At 32.1% G+C, this 21,797-nt stretch overlaps 1 protein-coding gene across 5 annotated transcripts in view; it reads left to right on the top strand.

The window, feature by feature from the left end:
* Window positions 1–18,924, top strand: part of LOC114324891 (uncharacterized) — a 57,780-nt gene extending 38,856 nt beyond the window's left edge. For all 5 annotated transcript variants that reach the window (XM_028272790.2, XM_050662864.1, XM_028272791.2 and 2 more), the window contains 3 exons: window positions 9,688–9,905; window positions 14,696–15,007; window positions 16,762–18,924. In XM_028272790.2, coding sequence (XP_028128591.1) covers window positions 9,688–9,905; window positions 14,696–15,007; window positions 16,762–16,976 — 745 coding nt within the window. In that variant the 3' untranslated portion in view covers window positions 16,977–18,924. The remainder of the gene's footprint in view (window positions 1–9,687; window positions 9,906–14,695; window positions 15,008–16,761) is intronic.
* The last annotated feature ends 2,873 nt before the right edge of the window (window positions 18,925–21,797 follow it).

Raw genomic sequence — 21,797 nt, 5'->3', positions numbered from 1 at the left:
ACTTCATACTACGTGACGTCATCCATCAGAGCGTGATGACGTAATCGATGCTTTTTTAAATGGGAATAGAGGTCTTGTGACAACTAAAAATACATTGTATTGCTGTCAGAACATAGAAAAAAAGTTTATTTCACAAATAAACATTTCTTTTCGCGTAAAGTAAATCACAAACATCCTCCCACCTACCTCTTGACAGTTTGAACATTTAATTTAAGCGAAAAGCAATGTTTATTTGCCAAATAATATTTTTTTTTTCTATTTTATGACAGTAATAAAATGTATTTTGAGTTAAATAAATTACTACATTCTTCTTTTTGTGTCAATTAATTTAATTCAAAAATTATTTTTTGGCCACCCTGTATAAATAATTATATTATTGTTTATGCTACTGAACAGAGAATTGAACACTCTTTCAAATGAGATAACATACGACCCCTATTGCCATTAAAAAAAATCATCGATTATGTCATCACGCCCAGATGGATGACGTCACTGACGATGACACGTCATGGAGACTTATGAAATATATATAAAAAAAATTGTAACTTAAAAATAAAAATCGACCTGATTCGGCATTCCCTTAAAATCTAGCCAAATATCACGCTGAACTCTTTTCTTTGGCCCACCCTGTATAAATTTGTATTCATTGTGAAATCTGGTGAAAATAGATTAATTTTTATTTCATTAAACAGTTTATTTGAATTTTAATTACCCTGCCCGCAAACGATCAAATTTTGATCATTTTGATTTTTGACCATTTTTCAGGCCTGTAACCCCTATATGAGGTAAGCCTGCAACTCCAAATTTTTACACCTTTTTCTACTTGCTATGGGCTAACATTCAGCCAAATTTCAAATTTTTTCATCCGTGCCCATCAGAGATATAAGGTATCAAAATTTGAGATTTTTCAAAAAATTACATTTTTGAGATTTTTTTTGAAAAAATTTACTCCAGCCTCAAAGCTCAAACTTTTTTTTATTTAAAGTACATATGTACGTATGTCTTTGGAAAAAAAATTAGAAACCATTATCGGCTTGCCTTATGCTGTTAAAAAAATGCTGAAAATGGAATTTTATCAGTTTACCTTTTCAAATTTTGAGGTTCATTTAAGGCCTTAAGGGTAGTTTGAAATTAGATAATGCTATAAACCGTTTTTTTTTTTAGAGAATACTTTTCTAAAAAGTTTGGTTTTCGATTTATTGTTCTAGGACAAACCTCAGTGAAAATATTGGCTAAAGAGCCTGGGCTCTTTATTGGGCCATGTTATCGGGCCATGTTTTCCGTGAAAATGATCGATACGCTTTAACAAAAATGGCCGTCATCGGCAAACTAAATTTTTTAAAAATAAAATAAATGGAATTCTGTGGTCTCTATAGACTGAAGTTTAAAAGGTAGAAAATTAAAAGATATTAAAAATAGTCAAGCAACCTACTTAATTTATATTGGACCATTTGGCATGGATTGACCCAAAAGGATTATTTTGTTGTTGGTTTCATGTTTTTATAATTATTGCATATTTCTTTTCACAAGATCAAAGAAGTATTATTTTCATCTAGGTACTTTCTTTTTATATTCTTTTTATTTTGTTGGTCAGTTTACTGGTATTTTAACTCGAAATACATCACGTCTACGCTTCTGCTTTAGGTTCTGCTATGATACTTTCGCTTGCTTGTAGGCAACCTTATAATTTTTCAGATTTGGGTCAGGCCCATTGTCCTTTCGGTTTTTATACAATTTCTTTTTTTTTATTATTTTTTCTTGCACTTCGTTTGACCACCACCAGGCACCAGGTCTCTTTATTCTCAAACTTCTTTCCTGAGATATCCTGATGTGGCCAATCATCTACCTTCCATTATTGATTAAGATTCGTAAAATGCGATCCATCGGGAGAGGCGACACCAAAGAGGGGGGCAATCTTTAATTATAATAGCCATATTATATTAGGACTCTCTTTCATGATCCAGCTCATTTTTTCTACTATTTTTGCCATGGATAAACCTTCTATCTGGTCTCTTACTAGTTCTCTTTAAATACTATTTATCGTACAAACCTCGTATTTTTCGTCAGTGACAAAAACGCGAAATAATTCATTAGTGACAAAAACTAACTTGTGGGTTTTTTCGTTTTAAGCCCACAAATCATTAATTTCCAAATGAGTTTTCATTACTTGTTTAGTTTACTTCAAACGATTCAGTATGCAGAAGTACATTATTATTTGTTGTGTCTGTGATGGAGATCACGAAACAACGTGTTAAGATGGAGGTAGCTATTGGTATATTGGTATTATTCTATTAATTTCGTATTTTATTATCATTTTTTCTTCATTTTTGGGTAATATTTATAACAACTTTCTAATGAACTATTTTAAATGGGAAATAAGCCACAATCATACTGATTTTGTATTTTGACAACGACACCCGACTTGGGCGCCGAAACGTTAATAAATTCATTTTTTTGATAAAATTGTGGCTTATTTCCCATTTAAAATAGTTCATTATAAAAATGCCACAAGGAAATAGCTTCAGAACAACAACAACTTTATGTTTGAAAGCTGTTCGAAAATGTTTTAAGTCATTGTGAGTCTTTCGAATGACATATTTGTGGTATTACAAGGCTATAACGTCATCGTTATAGCGCAATCAGAATGACATATCGTCGACCTAATCTGTAAACTGCGTAACTCCATTTATCCAAATTTTGCAAGAGACACAAAAAACTATCTCTCTAAATATGACTAATGCGAATATTACGTATCTCCCATTTTAAAACAGGATGCTAAAAGGGAATATTTTATAGATACACATATCACTAACATTATTTGTATATTGTTTAATAAGCATTTAATATTACTTAGATACCATCATATTTTCCTTGAAAATACTTAAAAATATCACTTTCTAAACAGTGATAGGTCAGTCATGTGGTATGACAACCTAGGGAGTTACGTATTTTTCATACTAAATTCGTCTGCAATGTAGATACGGTGCATACAACGAGGTCGCTATTTACTCATCTGGTAAAAATATGGACGTGCGTCCTTTTTTAAACGATAAGAGGGACTTTTTTAAAGATATGGCAATAATAACTAATTTTCAGAGAATTGTGGAGTTACGTAGTTTACAGATTAGGACGACGATATTTGAATTTGTTTCCTGCATTGTATATCCTTCTCAATCTTGAATTATTTATGGTTTCGTCCACGTTTAAATTGAACATTAACTGATCACAGCAAATTTTCTTGTTCAATGTTCTTTTTGTAAAAATTTATTTCCACGGACTTCCGCATTATGAAACTCTTATTTATCTTAACTCCTTTTTGTGTAGACATCACTCTGTCTGTTGTTCAATATTCAATTTAATTTATTAACCAAAATTTACAATTTTAAGTAGGCATAATAGTAGTGTACAGAAAGACACCTAGATGTGAAAACATCTGTGTGTGTGTCTATAGAAAAATCCGAAATAAATATAAATTAGTTATAAACAAACATAACTAAAAAAATATTTAAGAATCAAAATTATTAGGAACTTAACTTAAAACTATTAGTACATTCTTTCACAGTTTTTGCTGTAAATTTTATAGAACCGCTTCGATTGACATAAAATTTGACGTACGCATAGCTAACATGTCAAATAAAAAAAATGATATGGTGCCGATGTGTGCTTTTGCCCTGGGAGTGACTTTCGCCCCATCTCGGGGGTGAAAAAATATATGTCCCGTCCAAGATAAGTCCCGAAATGGATAAACTGACTAATTTTAAGCAACTTTTGTTCTACAGAGTTTTTTCACCAAAGCAATACTTTTCCAGTTATTTGCAAGTTAATATGTTCATTTTTCAACAAAATAACCACGTTTTTAGACGGTTTTTCGCAAATAACTCAAAACGTAAGCATTTTGTCGAAAAAAATATTCTTAGCAAAACTATTGCCTATAGAACAGTGAAAAAAAAAACGGTGTATATATTAGGTCTCTATACCTAGCAAAAGCAGAGTTATAGCTAATGAAAAATAGGTTCATATTCGAAAAATTCCAAATAATGAAGCACTTTTGGGGAAAACACATTATAACTTTTTTAAAGTGTTTAAAAAAAGCTTTATTTCTGTTTTTATAAAAAAAATTCTAGCATCAAATGTAAGCAAGTTACGCTCAAAATAAAGTTGATCCCTTTTGTTTTGGCAAAAAAAATCAGGAAGATCACCCCCCAATTAGCAACTTAAATGAAATTAATCGTTACCGCTTCACAAGTTATTTTACTTATGTTGTGGTTATATGATCTATAAGTTTCATCGATTCAAAGTGCTTATTTTTGAAAAATTTGGTTTTAAAGTAAAATTTTTAAAAAATTTAATTTTGAAAAAAATGCTTTTTTTCAAAATAACTTAAAAATTATTAGAGATACCAAAAATCTTGGTAAACAATAAAAAAAGTCGGCTTTGCTTTTCTGAATATTTTGTATTTATTTGTTTTTCTGTAAGACAAAAATGGATTAAGATTCGGTGTTTCTAAATTTGCATACACTCGTGATAAGTGACTCATTCAAGCCCTTTTAACTACAGCTCTTTCAAAAATAAGGACTTTGAAACGATGAAACTTACAGATCATATGATCAATACATACGCGAGTAAAAAACTTGTGAAGTGGTAACAATAAAGTTTATTTGAAATGTTAATTAGGGGGTCATTTTCCCGATTTCTTACCAAAAAAAGGGACTAACTTTATTTTGAGCGTAACTTGTTTATTTTTGATGCATTTTTTTTAACACAAATAAGCATCTTTTAAACACTTTAAAAAAGTTAAAATGTGTTAAAATTTTTCCCCAAAAAAGTGCTTCGTTTTTTGGTTATGGCACGTTAAAATATTCGATTTGGCATTTGACGAATATGAATCTATTTTTCATTAGCTACAACTCTGCTTCTACTAGGTATAGTGACCTAATATTATACTCCATGTTTTTCAATTTTTTACGTGCTATCTTTTTGATCGGAATTTTTTCGACCAAATACTTACTTTTTGAGTTTATTTGCGAAAAACTGTCTGAAAACGTGGTTATTTTGTAGAAAAATTAACATATTCACTCGCAAATAACTCGAAAAGTATTAACTTGGTGAAAAAACTTTATAGAACAAAAGTTGCTTAGAAATTAGTCATTTTATCCATTTCCGGACTTATTTCGAACATATATTTTTCACCCCCAAAAGAGGGTGAAACTCACCTTTAGGGCAAAAAGCCACACATCGGCACAATATCACTTTTTTTTCTATGACTTGTTAGTTATGTGTATGCCAAATTTCATGTCAATCCAAGCAGTTTTTTAAAATTTACAGGTTTTGGAATATTATACCTTTAAAGAACGTACTATAAGTAAACAACATATCTGTATATTATGTAATATGTAAAAAAAATATGCCTTCGGAAAGTTGTCATTCCATCGTTTTTGTTGTCTTTCTATTGGTGAACAGTCTCTTGCCGTCTTTACTACTCTATTTGTTATCATTCGGTGTATATGATCGTTCCATTCCTCTCTAGTCTGTTTTCCAAGTCTTTGATGTTCTCCACTTTGCATATCCGTCGTATATATGTACTTCTAGCTCTATTCCATAGTGTCTTACCAACTTTTTTAAAGGTTTTTCATCTCTGCTGCTTCTAGTCTTCTTTTTGTTTTCTCTGTATCATGTTTCATTCAGGTACCCTGCGACTCTGTTTCCTCTATTCGTTGTTTCTTCACTCTATTCACTTGTTCTATTATCTGACTATATTCTTAGGGAAACAAATTCTTCACATTTTATGTTCACTTCGACTCTAAACCATGAGGTTTTCTTTTTTGATGTTAGTATTCCTTGATTTCCTCTCTCTAAGTGCTTCTGTTGCTGCGTTAATTATGTTCTCAGCAATCTTCTCATATATTCTTTTTCTGTATTTCGTGAATTCTGTATTTTCCTTCGACTATGATATTTGTTTGTGTTGCTGTCGCTCTCTTGATATATTTAATGATGATACCTACATCTGCTGAGTTGAGGCATCTAAAATCGATTATTTTTGATTGATGTGTATCTCTGTTGGTTATTACATAGTCTATCATAGACCTTTGTCTACGGTTGTTACTGAATTTATATTTTTGTTGGTATTTGTAGTCAACAATACGTTGTTTATTCTAAGTTCAGTACTTATCGTCGCATGGTACAGATATTGGTAAATTGGAAGTGACTTCCTACCAATCCGACTTATTCTGCTTGGCTATTTATTTAATTTTCGATCGGCCTTTGTGTTATCTATCAAAATTACATCCTCAGTGTAGTATATTCCAGATAATTCCAGTATTATTCATTTAATTTTATTACTGCATTCGTCCTAGAGTAATTTCTTTAAGACATCATTATAATCTATTAGCAACTGATTGAATAATTTTTATCTTGTATGTTACACTTTTTATTTATTAGTACATACTTTTTACGAGTTCATGTAAAAATATTATTTGTGTCGTACTAGTCAATTATTATGTTTTTATTACTTAGTAAACAACCACATAATAGTATACTTTATTGCCCGCACATACATAAAGACAAAACAGAATTTTAACAAATTCTTGATAACATTTATTATTAAAGTTACAAAATATGGAATTAAAATATTGTAACTACATATCATTATTTATTGAAATTAACATAAAACTGACAATTCTGGATAGATCCGGTAGTAGATAGATTGCGAGCAGCAAATAATGATTCATCTTTTATTTTCTATGTATCAAGCTTATGTAATGAAAAGCCAGATCCAAAATGTATGTCTGTCAGCATCCATGAAACCTAATTTTTTGAAGATGTACTACCCTCTATATATCCTTCAGCAACTGACGTACTCTTCCATCCATCATGCCGCTTTAACGTTGTCATTCTGGCTCCATACACACCCATATCTTCATGGCTCCATATCGATATTCTATGGTCTATGCAGACACTTACCTGTATACTTGTCGGGATCTTTCAAACCAACCCAGATGTTTTGCAGTGATGAAGAGGATTTTTCCAAATGTATTTTTTCCAACTGGTAATTACTGGTCTTACAGCGCTTTAAGAGCAGTAAAATTAAGCGGCAGTAGCTGCAGTAAAAAGCATGGCCAGACGGGGATGTAAATTACTGCGTGTCGCGAGATGTAAATACAGCGTTTTGGTAATTGTTGTGGCTAAATGAGCTACAAATTTGGACCCAGGTCCATTCGTTTGCGACACGACGCCGAAGATGGGCAAGTTCGATGTTGCTGCGAGATATTTTACAGTAGTCCATTCTTTCACGGTTTTTGCTCTAAATTTTAAAGAACCGTTTGGATTGACATGAAATTTGGCATACGTATAGCTTACATGTCAAAGAAAAAAAGTGATATTGTGCCGATGTGTGCTTTTGTCCTGGGGGTGACTTTCACCCCCTTTTGGGGATGAAAAAATATATGTCCAAAATAAGTCTGGAAATGGGTAAACTGACTAATTTTAAGTAACTTTTGTTCTATAGAGCTTTTTCGCCAAGTCAACACTTTTCGAGTTATTTGCGAGTGAATATGTTTATTTTTCAACAAAATAACCACATTTTTAGACGGTTTTTCGCAAATAACTCAAAAAGTAAGTATTTTGTCGAAAAAAACGTTCTTAACAAAAATATAGCCTATAAAAAAGTAAAAAAATGGTGTACGCGTTAGGTCTCTGGATCTCGTAGAACGAGAGTTATAGCCAATGAAAAATAGGTTCATATTCACCAAATTTCAAATAGAATATTTCGACGTGAAATATCCAAAAAATTAAGCACTTTTTGGGGAAAATCCATTATAACTTTTTTAAAGTGTTTAAAAAAAGCTTTATTTCTGTTTTTACAAAAAGTTTCTAGCATTAAATTTAAGCAAGTTACGCTCAAAATAAAGTTGGTCCCTTTTGTTTTTGCAAAAAAAAAATAAGGAAAACCACCCCCTAATTAGCAACTTAAATGAAATTAATCATTACCGCTCCACAAATTATTTTACTTATGTTGTGCTTATATGATCTGTAAGTTTCATCGATTCAAAGTGCTTATTTTTGAAAAAATTTGGTTTCAAAGTAAAATTTATTTAAATTTTGAAAAATATGCTTTTTTTCAAAATAACTTAAAAGTTGTTAGAGATACCAAAAATCTCGAAAAACAAAAAAAGTCAGATTTACTTTTTTGAATATCATGTATTTTTTTGTTTTTCTGTTAGACAAAAATTGATTAAGATTTGGTGTTTCTAAATTTCCATACATTCGTGATCAGTGACTTGTTCAACCCCTTTTAACTACAGCCCTTTCAATAATTAGGACTTTGAACCGATGAAACTTACAGATCATATAAACAATATATACACGAGTCAAGAAACTTGTGAGGTCGTAACGAATAAGTTCATTTAAGATACTAATTAGGAGGTGATTTTCTCGATTTTTTTACCAAAACCAAAAGGGACTAACTTTATTTTGAGCGTAAATTGTTTAATTTTGATGCTAGTAATTTTTTTTATAAAACAAAAATGAAACTTTTTTTAAACACTTTAAATAACTTTTAATGAGTTTTCCCCGAAATGTGCTTCATTTTTGGTTATTTCACGTTAAAGTATTCCATTTGGAATTTGACGAATATGAACCTATTTTTCATTAGCTGTAACTCTGCTTCTACATACTAGGTGCACAGACATGATATATACACAATTTTTTTAAATTTTTTACAGGCTATATTTTTGCTAATAATGTTTTTTCGACAAAATACTTACTATTTGAGTTATTTGCGAAAAACCGTCTAAAAGCGTGGTTATTTTGTTGAAAAAATGAACATATTCACTGCCAAATAATTCGAAAGGTATTGACTTAGTGAAAAAACTCTATAGAACAAAAGTTATTTAAAATTAGGCAGTTTATCCATTTCCTGACTTTCTTTGGACGAATATTTTTTCACCCCCAAAAGGGGGTGAAAACCACTCCCAGGGCAAAAGCACATATCGGCACAATATCACTTTTTTCGTTGACTTATTAGCTATGTGTATGCCAAATTTCATGTCAATCCAAGCGGTTCTTTAAAATTTAGAGGTTTTGCAATATTTTACCGTTAAAGAACGGACTACAGCTCATTCTGGCCATCCACTAACTCACCGTAGGACCCATTGTCGCGCTTCATTTTACTGCTCTGCGGCGTCGTAAATTATCACTTGTGTGGGCGTAGCCTAACGCGCGTTTAACAATGAAAAATGTATGTACATAGTTGTAATCGCGCGTTATCAAAACACGCGTTAAGCACTTAACATGTGAACGTGCTTTTAGTCACCAAGATAGTCACCCTAGGGCATAAACATCTACTTAATGCCCTTATTACATAAATAACTATTTTGCTCTGATTATTGTGTCACAACAAATTGGTAAATTACTTCTAGTTTTCGATAAGCAATCGTTAATTACATACTAAATATTTACCCAAAATTCTTCTGATAGCGTTAAAGTAGGTACTTTGACGATTCCTTTTATCTGACGTAGGTATTTAGACTCCAAATGAGGAAATTAACACATACATGTAGACGGTAAAATGTATTTTTTTTGATCTCGCACATTAGGTATTTCTCGAAAAAAAATATTTCTCGTCAATAAAACTGCATTTTAATCGTTTATAAATTTACCTCCGGTCTCTATAAATACTGTTTTTTGTAGATTCGACTTAGACCCAAGTACTTTTTCACCAACTGAACTGGACGACAGCTTCATGTTGTACTACAGAAGACCGAAACCGGAATCGAACTTTTCCACCACCACCACCATAACAACCACTAATCTACCTGAAAACATCACGGTGGCAACAGTGACAAAGAAAAAGCAAGATTTCTCGCAACATCCAGTCCCTTGCCAAAAATATCTGCGAAGCGGTCAAGGTAACGATTTCTTTACTTTAAGTATTAGGTATTTAAATTTAACTTAGAGTTAAATTTAGTAGACTTTAAATTAGATATGTAATAAACTTTACTGGGAAGAACTAAGCCTCTGAAGGGTCAACCTAGGCAGTGGTTCTTATCGCAGTACAAAAAAAGTGATTCGGATGGTTCCATGACAGATGAAGGTACGAGGAAAGCTACTATAATAGATGAGTCAGAAGTTGATATCTGTAATAGAACAAAAAAGACACCAATAATACCAAAAAAAGAAGAAAATGGAAGCAATGACGAAAATGTTAGACAACATAACGAATAACATGAAGGAAATGAAACTGAAAAAATGGCAAAACCTTGCAATTTTCTCGTCCAGCATCGATTTGTACAAAAATTTGGGATTAGGCTTATTTCACCCTCTAGTTCATTTTCTATATTAAGCCGTAGTACGCTTTTGGTTTTTTAGAGGTGAAAACTACCCCTAAAAAAACTACTTGTAAAAAATTATAAAATAACATTTTAAACTTTAATATTGTCAACATTTGGTTCTTATTAGTTACATAATGATTGTTTTATGCTTTAAAATATACTATCATAATATTTCAACCCTTAAAAACACCCTTGTTGGAGCTATATATAAAAAATTACTTATCCTAAAAGAATAATTTCGGCTTGCATCGATTTACATAAAAATTTGGGATTAGGATCATCTCACCCTGTACTTCATATTCTATAACATGCTCAAGGGCGTCGATTATTTTTAGGGGTGTAAACTACCCCTTATTGTCAAAAATTATGTAAAAACATTGTAAACTTTAATATGGGTCAAATTTGGTTTTCATTGGCTAAAAATAATGATTATTTTATGCTTTAGGGTATAATATAATATTTCAACCCTTAAAAATCACCCTTAAGGACATTACAATTTTTATAAGTAGATAATTCAATAGATCTATACAGAAAAAAAGTAGAATTAAAGAATTACAAAAACATTTATTTACACAAAAATACGAAGTACAAATGCAAATAGTTTTTAAGTCATCTTGAAGTATACGAACCAGTTCTGTGAACCAGATACATGCATTAAAAATGTTCCATAAGCGGACTATTCAAAAATTTCGAAAAAAAAATCGTTTTATAAACATAGCTCCTTCACTTTTGGCGATAAAAAGTTTTTTCAAAAATAATTTTGTAGGATTTTTGAAGAGCTATAAGAATGTGTAAATTAAATTCCGTTAGATCCCTTAGTTTTTAATTGGGGTGGGTTTAAAGGGCTCGAATAAGGGGATGTTTGCTCGTACATAGAGGTTTTAAACAGCTATATCTCACTAACTATTCACTGCAATGAAAATCTATGCACAACATAATTTTAGTTTTTATAAAAGCTACAATTTAGTAGTGTGTCATTTTTTTCGTATCTCCAGTATTTTCGGAGATATTTTGAAGTAAAAGGTAAAAAATACGAATTTGCAAAAAATCAATTTTTCTTTAAACTCTTAGTTTTCTAAAATAGGTTAAACTTCTTGGGCGTATTGATAATACAAAGAATTACAGAAAGGTGAAGACCAATTTTTAATTAGAAGGGTAGTTAGGGGGTTATTTTCACTGATTTTTTCGTAGAGAAAAGCAGGTACCGACCTTTTTTTGATCATAAGTCACTGTATTTTCATGCTAGAATTTTTTTATTATTCTTCTTTGAAAGGTTTAATTGTATACTTGAAAAAAGTTAATCTTGAAAAATGCAAAGTTTTCCCGTTATTTGGCTTTGAATATTTCAAATTATGCATTTGACGAGAACAGCTAACCTTTAACATGGCGTATCTCGGTTTGTATTGGTCTTAAAGATATCATAGAAAAAGAATTTAGTTTATGTTACTAAAAGATACAATTTTGTCATCTGCAGTTTTTTTGATTAAATGCATATTTACAAAAACCCTCTAAAAAAGTCGATTTTTTTCGACGAAAAACTGTTACTTTCAAGCGCGAATAACTCGAAAAATATTAGTTTTACGAAGAAAATGTAAAAAACATTTTTTTCTTAGTATTACTTTCTACATTGATTTACATAGTTAAAATGTAATAAAAAATTCCTGCCCCCGAGATGGGGTGGCAACCACCCCCAAGGTTTTGGCGTACAGCGGCATGATATAGAAAATGATCCTTGGACTATTCCCTACCTTCTGTGAAAATTTCAAGTAAATCCATGCTTGAAAAAATTGCGAGCCAAAATGCTCCATTTCCTCGAATAAGGTCAGAGAACAAGGATTTACTCGACTAAATAAAAACAAAAAGAATACAAAAAATAAATACAAGAACTGAAGAAAGTAAATGAACAAACCGTGGAATGGAGCAACTAAAAATCGAGCTCGCTTTGATGAAAGACAGAGTGGAAAAATAGAAAGAGAAAAACGAGTAAAAAACAAGAACTCACAATAAAAAATAATGGGCAGAGAGAATTGCGAGAGACAATAAAGAATTTTATCGGGAGAGAAATAGGAGCTGCAATAACAGTAAATGCAGCGAAAAAATTGGGAGAGAAAACATGTTTAGTTAAGTAATAGAGAAAAAGAAAAATAGTTACGAAAAATAAATTGAAGAGCATGAAAAATAGATTTTTATACATGACGATATGACCAAAGTAAAAGAGATGTATGTGCAAGAAAAAATCAGGAACTATGCAAAGGACGAAAGAACAAAAGGAAAGCATGTTAAGATTGGATTTCAAAATATTTATCGACCACGAAATATGGAAATGGAGAAAGAGAAACACTGGAAAAATAGCAAAGATAGTTAAAAAAACCAGCAAATAAAATAGAAAATGACTACGCAACGGTAACGATAAGGCATAGAAAAGGAAAACGAGAAGTACGTAATGTAACAAAAAATAAAAACAGTTTAGCAAAGGATAAGTATTGTTGTATAATTTTTTTTTGGGAAAAATTTAAAAAATATATTTATATCAGAGACCACGAAATTATAGATTTTCATCGCCCTGTATATGACCAAAAATTGTAATAGGATAATTTCGTGAGTAATCAGTGTTTTCGTGGAAACGGACTTAAACAATGGTGCGGTCAGATTACGACAATACAGTTTATTTCGCTTTGCAATGGACAATAAGACATTTTATAAAAAATTCGAAGAAGGTTAAGCGGTAAAAAATTTATTGCGTTTAGAATGTAAGGCTTTTTATTTAGAAACGAAAGTAATTTTATGTCTCCCGGAATTTAACAAATTGGAAAGTTATATACAAATTAAATTGGTTCTTAAGACATTATAATATGGGGTAGTGGGTAGAAAGGATGTTTTGTGAATTGTGGAAAATGGTGGATGGAGGGGATGAGTGTGGAGTCTGATTTTGACAGGAGAGAACATAGGCACTGTGAAATGAATATCGGGAGACAGCAGTCCAGTTTTTTTGAAAAGTGAGAAGTCAGTGTAAAGTGGTGAAAATTGCCTTTTGCGAGCAGAATCAAGTTGAAACAAAATCGTTGACCGGTTCGAGAAGTTAATTTTCCTGTGTCCGAGGAAGATTTCTGTTTCTGTCTAGAAGGAGTAGCCGATTGGTATCTATTTGCACAAGATATCGAGCAGAGAGAAAACTGAGTCGAGAATTCGAGCGAGTCCTGTTTGTTTGTTTGTGAAGCAGTTTGGACGAGAGGGACCTTTCGCAACATCCTACCTAAGAGTACGTGTGGGAGAATCGAGGACGACGCAATCCGGGAAAAGAGTAGAGAAGAAACAAAAAGGTTAGTCAAATCATTTGTGAAACGGAGAGAGTTTGTTTATATCCACACCATATTTGCTTAATTTTTGTATTGAACAATTCTATAACATAATTAGTCAGTCCAAATTTTAAAGAAAAAATAAGTAATCAATTCAAAAAGAGAAAAGTAAATTTTATTAAATTTTGTAAGAATAAATAACGAATTATTTAAATATTTTTTTTGTTAAAACAGAGGAGATATCAGAATTAAAGCTTAATTTAGTAGATGAGCCATAGTTGCAACAAATTTAGATTTTAGCATATTTTTTAAATCCTATGTTTATGGTATATTGGATAAATAAATAATATTTTTTAACATTTATATGACATTGAGTGTGTTTAATTTCCCTGCTTTGTATTGGACGGAGTAAGCAACTAGAGATACCAGAAGCCACAAACCAAAGGTAAAGCATCAAAAATAAAATAGCCCTGAGAATAAAGTTTATTAGAAAATTTAATTTAAATTTGGTTTTGTTTTACATAAGCAGTAATTAAAATAATTGAGTAATTAATTAAATTAAGAATTTGCTCATCAATCTCATAAAAGAGAGATACAGAGCATAACAGTATATACAGATGGGAACGTGGAATATCAGAGAATTGTTTGAGGAAGGAAAACTAGAACACTTTGCTACAGAAGTAAATACAAGGGAGTTAATTGTTTAGTTTAAGACAATTTCAGAAAGATATAGTGAAAAACTCTTAGAAGAAATTGAGGAAAATTACAAAAATAAGTATCGGGGGACAAAACATGAAAAGAAATGATATTGTGTATTTTCTATCCTTTTTGATCTTGTTTATGACGTTTTCTTTTTTTCTATTGCCTCGTTCGTTTTTGTGCCTTCTCGAGATCAAAATATGTTTTATGTAGCCAGTTTAATTTTGTTTCTTCAGAAAACATTCATCAACGTTAAAACTCATGGTTTGATTTATTTCTATTTACTTATTTGTAAAACATAAACTAACTCATAACCAAGATATTCTCCTCTGTTTCTGACATATTTATAAACCTTTCGTTATTGTCTTTCAGACGTACCACCTCAAACGAGCTCAGAAATGAAAATCAAATCGCCCGGTACTGACGACGGATTCAAAGGAGAAGCGGCCAAATGCGGTTCTTCCATAATCAAGGTGGCGTCGCAGATGATTTCCAACCAAGGTCTGGGCCTACGAACCTGTTATCCGGTGGAGCCCATGGAGGAGAAATACGACGGCACAAGGCGACGCAACAGCAAGTCTTTACCGGCTTCACCTCTTACTTCTCCCGGAAGCAGTCCTAAAGCCCACAGAAGGGTCAATAAGTATTTCACTGGGGCATTTACGGATGTGGACAAATCTAAAGGTAAGACTCGTCATCACCATCATTATTGGCTGTACAACCCATGGTCGGTCTTGACCTCTTCTAGGATCAATTTTCATTCCTTCCTATCCTTCTCCTTAGTTTTCCAATTTCGTACTCTTAACACTCGTGAGAAGAATGGGAAAGAACCGACAGGTATTAACCACCATCAAATCTCGAAAGTTGGAATACTTTGGACACATTATGCGAAATGAATCCAGATATGCCTCCTACATGCCATCCTACAAGAAAAAATATTTGTAAAGCGAGGTCTAGGAAGAAGAAGAACATCCGGGTTAAAAGAACCTCAGATTATTAACTTCTTAACGTGCCCTATCAAGTCCCCTTGACGTTGGCGATTAACATGGCGAAACTGTCTTTGTCTAGAGCTATTCTAAATAATTGCTGTACTTTCTTTATGCCTGTCCACTCCCTGATGTTCTTCAACCAAGAGGCCTGTTTTCTACCAATTCCCACTGCGTCCTTCATTTTACCCATCATAATAAATTGAAGAATATCAGTCTTACTACGTGTCCAAAATAAGCCATCTTTCTACATTTGATATTATCAAGCAGCTCGCGAGCAGCATTTGCTCTCTAAATGACTGTCATATTTGTCAGCATAGCCGTCCATGGTATTTTTAGTGTACGTCTGTGCAGCCACATTTCAAAAGCCTCCAAAAGATTAATGGTAGATATTTTTAATGACCATGCTTCGACACCGTATAAGAGGACTGACCAAATGTAACATTTAATCATGCGCTTTCGAAGTTAAAGTTGCAAGTTATCATTACAGAAGAATGACCTCATTTTTAAAAATGTTATGCGGGCTATCTCGATTCTAAATTTTACCTCTTTCTGGATCTACATAGTTGTTCAGTAATATGACAACAGAGATATTTAAAACTGGGTACTCTTTGAATTACATGACCATCAACATTTTTTAACCATGAATCTTGATGTGCCAAACGGCTAAACACCATGTATTTTGTTTTTGAACAGTTTATGTTTAGGGCAAACTCTCTTCCCACTGTGTCAATGGCATTTAAAAGGCATTACAATCCATTCGTGTCATCACTTAGAATAACTGTATCATCTGCGCATCTGATTGAATTTATTAGGATTCCTAGAACTTTCAAGATCCATTCCAAATTATGCAGCGCTTCTTTAAATATTCTATCTGAATATAAATTGAATAACAGTGGGGACAGTATACAACCCTGTCTAACACTTCTTTGAATTTTACATATTTCTGATGATTTTCCATTTATGCAAGCTGTCGCTATTTGACGCCAGTATAATTTTTCTATGATTCGTACGTCTTAATTATCAAATCCTTTATCATTTAATATTTCAATTAATTTGTGATGTTGTACTCGATCAAAGGCCTTTTTATAGTCAATAAATACAGCAAAGACGTATTTCCTTTGATCTCGGCATTTCTGCAATAATACATTTAGCGCAGAGGGCGTCCCGGGTTCCCAGTCCATTTCTGAAGCCAAATTGTGTTTCATCCTGGTCTTCTTGTCACAGTTGTCTTTGATCCTACTGTGGATAATACATAGAAATATTTTTAAAGTGTGGCTCATAAGGCAAATCATTGTATAATCGCTACATTTTTCGGATGTTGGTTTTATTAACATTTAAGCAAAATAAAAGCGACCTTTTTCATTCATTTTAATGTTGTGAAAAAACTATTACGATTAGATGAAAACATACTTTTTAGTCTTTGTTCTTTACTGACCTTTTAATTTTTAGGTAGTTGGATATTGTCGAATCTATACGCCAAACGAGAAATCTCCCAATCAGTTGGTCAAATAAAAGAAGAAGGCAAAGAAGATCTCGAACGCACCTCCTCAGCAGTGAGTCTCAGCGAACAGCAACAACAGCCAATCAAGACAACTCCACCTGTCTTTCGAGCCAAACCATCAGAATTAAGAGAAATGAATTTTTGGTCTCCGACATCTATGTAATTTATAGTTTATCTTCACAGTTAAGGTATTATATTACTTAAGGTTTAGAAGAAGAATCAATAAGTGTAATGACTGTTTCGTTTTAAGTAAACCTAGCACTACCGAGACCGAACTTTTTAAATTTCTACAAAATTAAAAAAAAATGGACATTTTTAAAAAAGATTGAAACAATTTGTATCCTTCTAATGAATTATTTCATTCAATCTTCGTGTTTAAATGTTAATAAATGTTAAAAATGTCAATAAATGTCAAATCCAAATAGAGTATTCCAACATGCTGTCAAAATTAAATCAATCTGACAGCCGGGAGGCAAACATAAATGTTATTCTATCAGTTCTTAATGTGTTTTAGATCATTTTAGTTGCGTTTCTTTGTAATTTTGTTTTGTACAAGGATTAATTTAACATTCTCATTAAAATAATTAATCGAAAAAGATAATACACCTCATTTCTGTTGTGGAATGCTAAGTATGTTCAGTTTTATCGGTTACCATCAGTATGTACTACATTTTAAGCATAAAACAACTAAATAAGTTATCATCTGAGACACAAAAACATAACACGCCTAAATAAGATATTATCCGAGAGACAACAATGGTTAAATGCTCTAAAACGTCCTATAAAAATACTAAAAAAACTAACTATGTCCATGTTACTTACGCTTGGAAAACGTCTAAACTGTATAGGTGTGGATCTCGCGTATTAAAAAAAGTTGATTAATAGCAAGCTGAAAATTTGTTAATAGCTTAAGGGTGTCTAGTCGGATAAACTTTGATATATGGGAACACTGGAACAGGGGCAGTTTTAATTGTGGAACAGGTTAAAAATTTGGAACGGTCAGACCACGAAAACGGCACATTTATTTTGTCCGACAGAATAGACTTAAACTCTCCGAACAGAGATTAAACTCTCATGCAAAAAATCAGACTGCTATTTATCACCTGTCATAATTCCTGTCATTTGACATACATATTCTACATGTTCCACTCATTAAAACGCCCATTTGGTGATAAATAGCAGTCTGATTTTTGCATGAGAGTTTAATCTCTGTTCGGAGAGTTTAAGTCTGTTCTGTCGGACAAAATACATGTGCCGTTTTCGTGGTCTGACCGTTCCAAATTTTTAACCTGTTCTACAATTAAAACTTCCCCTGTTCCAGTGTTCCCATATATCAAAGTTTGTCCGACTAGACACCCTTAAGCTGTTAACAAATTTTCAGCTTGCTGTTAATCAACTTTTTTTTCATACGCGGGATCCAGACCTAGTAGGTTAACTCAGACCTCTTGAGGGAAAGTGGACGTATATTATTTATTTTGCCAATCTTTTGCTTGTACCTACCACTGTGCGTCTAGGTACCTAGTACTAGCAACATTTGTATTGTCTACCATCAACTTTATATGCACACATGTTTATTTCTTCACTGCTTAAAACTAAATAAAGTCGTTCAAGTACTTCTGTAACTAAAAACTACACAAAATTTACAACAAAATGTTCGGAAAATACAACTAAAAAAACCGTTAACGGTAAAAAAACTTAAGAAACATGGCAATATGGTTCAAATAATATAAAACAAACACAATTGTTTGACAGTTTGCCTCCCAAACGTCAAAGTCTTGCCCCATTATAATCTTGACGTATGTTAAAAGCGCCATCTATTGACAATTTGTAAAAACTTAGGAAGTAGGTCTCGATAATAAATTCAATGACAGCGTGAGATTCATGTATTTCACAAGTTGTTAACGCCATTTTGGCTAGGCATCGATTTATTTTCGAATGTTTAATATGTCGGTGTATTACGTTTTTTAGAGTGCTCATGAGATGCTGTGTATTCTGATGTCACTGTAACTGTTCTGATGTAACAATTGAAATGTAAGAACTTTTTGGAACCAATTTTAATTGTACAAAAAAAGTCAACAGGAAAATACATATTTTTTATAACAAAACAACAATGGTAGATTTTATTTGACTTTTATAACACTTGATCATCATCATCACGTAGCGCTACCACCCTAGATGGGTCCTGGCTTTTTGTTCTGTCTTCCATCAACCTAGGGTCAAATGGAATGTTCATTTTCCGGAGATCTGATTGGATGTTATCTCTCCATCGAATTCTGGGATGTCCGAGTGGTCTTTTGGCTATAGGAATTTCCTCCCATACTAGTCTTACAAGTCTCTCTTTATAACAAGTGCAGAAAGTCATAATTTTCCGCAAGCGACTGCAGTTTGCCGAACGACGCGAAGCGGGAGGAACAATATTTTTTCTACGAGTCTTTAAAAAATGACCAAATCTTGATGAAAATACATACACAAATTAATTCTTTGACAACGTTGTCAAAACAAAACTTTCAGGTGCTTTCAGCATAATTGGTCAGCATGACGACGATCTTGGTTTCCATGACGACGATTCAAAACCACTGTCTACTGATTTGACTTTCGAATATTATGTCAAAATAATTTTATTTCATCGAATTGTCGCGTTATTAAAACATGAACACAATTCAGTTACATTTACAAAAGTAGTTACAAAAAAAAGTAGTTATTCAGTTACAAAAAAAAATGTAACTGAAATAACAGGGTTAAAATGGAGATTTGAGGGCCACAATGCGAGACAGGAAGATAAAAGATGGAATGCTGAAATACAAAACTGGAGACCGTGGACAGGAAGAAGAGAAAGAGGAAGACCTCAGATGCGATGGAAGGACGATATTGTACACGGTTATTAAACTTTATTACGGTTGTCTTGTCCGACGGTGGTGGGGAGACTTATATTTTTGACTTTACGTCACAAGAGTTTACATTCCCATATTTTTAAATGATTTTCGATCATTGAATGTGTGTTATTGTGTATATATGTGTATTATTTGTGTTATTATGAAATAATTACACAAATAGTACACATTTTATCTTATACCGGGTGGTGAATCGTAAAAAGGGCCATAGGAAACTCAATGTAAAATTCTGAATTGTTGAATTCCTGCTTCCCTAATTATTTTACATCAAAAGTCATGAGAGAATACTTGTAGAGAATTAAAATCTGTATTAACATCAAAAGTTAAAATTGTTCTACGATTTAAATGCATTCCAAAATTTTGAAAAATATGATACATTTGCCACAATAGGTATGCCTGTAAAAGTAAGGTCACACGTTACTATTTAACTGACAGTGCCTCACACCATTGTCTGAATAAAAAAATCTTTATTATTAATCCTTTCTCTGCAACTGAGGGTATCTTATCAACTGTATTGTTTTTAAACAATAGATGATAAAATAAAAATATTGACAGTTCAAAAATATGAACATTATTGCATTGTGTGCGGCCTAAGTTTGGGCTGAAAACTAAAATGTATTACATTTTTACAAAATTTTGGAATATGTTTAATTACGTAGACCAATTTTAACAGTTATTTCCAATACAGATTTCAATAATCCTCTACAAATAGTTTCTAATGTCTTTGATGTACAATAATTATTAGGGAAGCTGGAATTCAACAGTTCAGAATTTTACATTGAGTTAATGCAAAATTTTGACGCAGTCAAAATTCTCAATGTGTTTTAATTGTATTCATTTTTTTCGAATCCTGAGAAAACTAATAAATATTTTTGAAAAATTTAAACTCAGAAAGAAAGACTACATTATTACCGAGGGCTGAAAGTCCCTGAAAACTTCTATAATGTTTATTTTAATAAGTTACAGGGCTGAAAATAAAAGAGAAGTGTGATATTTAATTTCAAATATTTCATTCAATAGAATCTGCTTGTTTATTCTAAGGGGCTTTCCGCCCTCGGTAATAGTGTAATCTTGCATCGTGCGTTAAAATTTTTCTAAAATACTTGGTTTTCTTAGGATTCGAAAAAAATCATATTACGATTCAAATGACAGTAAACTCTCGTGACGTAATCTCACCCTTAATGTTCATTGGTTAGTCGATTTAGGCAACCGTAGTAATGTCTAAGAACCGTGGATATTGTAAAAGCTGCAGGAACTAACTGGAAAGATTTGGGGAAGGCTTATGTCCAAAGTTGGATAGAAATGGGCTAAAAGAAGAAAGAAGATGTACACAATAAGATACATTTGAAATAAATTAGTAAATAATATCTATGCTTCTTTTCAAGAGCATTTTTCAGTGCGTCACAAATGATAGAAAAAAAGGTAAATCGGTGATAATATAGATTTCAGTGACATGACATTTTAGTTAAATCTGACAGTTGTCACATTTTATTTGCAATTTGGCATACAATCAAATCAATTCTGTTTATTGCATTTATAAATGGTATTTTCTTTGATTTGTAGAGTATTATAAATTGAACAGATTTTCGTAGATATATTATATAATTCGTAAATTATTTTTTTCAATTATAGCGCCATCTATTGACAACTAGAATAAATGTTATAAATGTCACTGACGAAATGTAATCACGGACGTACTTTTTTTCTGTCACATGCAATTTAATGCGTTAGAAAGAAATCGAAAAACTGTGATGCACTGAAAGATCCTCATAAGAAAAAGCATAAATAGTTTATTGCATGTATTATAATTATTTTAAGGCCATATTAAAATATCTAAATTCAGTGCGGAAAAGTAATGCTGAAAAGTAGTGCGGAAAAGTAAAACTTTTTAAACTTAAACGCGTGCGCGAAAGTAGACATTTTTGCACGCTCGTAGAAAAAATAATTTTCGTTCAAAACGTCTGAGCTTTTCTTCGTTTGCTTTGGTGATGGTCCACGTTTCGTATCCATATGCTAGTACCTACAGGTTTGACGATGGAATTGTAGATTTTGATCTTGAAACTTCTTGATTTTTTTAATTTATAATCTTATCC

This window comes from Diabrotica virgifera, chromosome 9, assembly GCF_917563875.1.
Source record: "Diabrotica virgifera virgifera chromosome 9, PGI_DIABVI_V3a".
Taxonomy (NCBI): domain Eukaryota; kingdom Metazoa; phylum Arthropoda; class Insecta; order Coleoptera; family Chrysomelidae; genus Diabrotica; species Diabrotica virgifera.
Note: the sequence above shows the minus strand (reverse complement) of the source record. Positions and strands in the feature narration are given on the sequence as shown.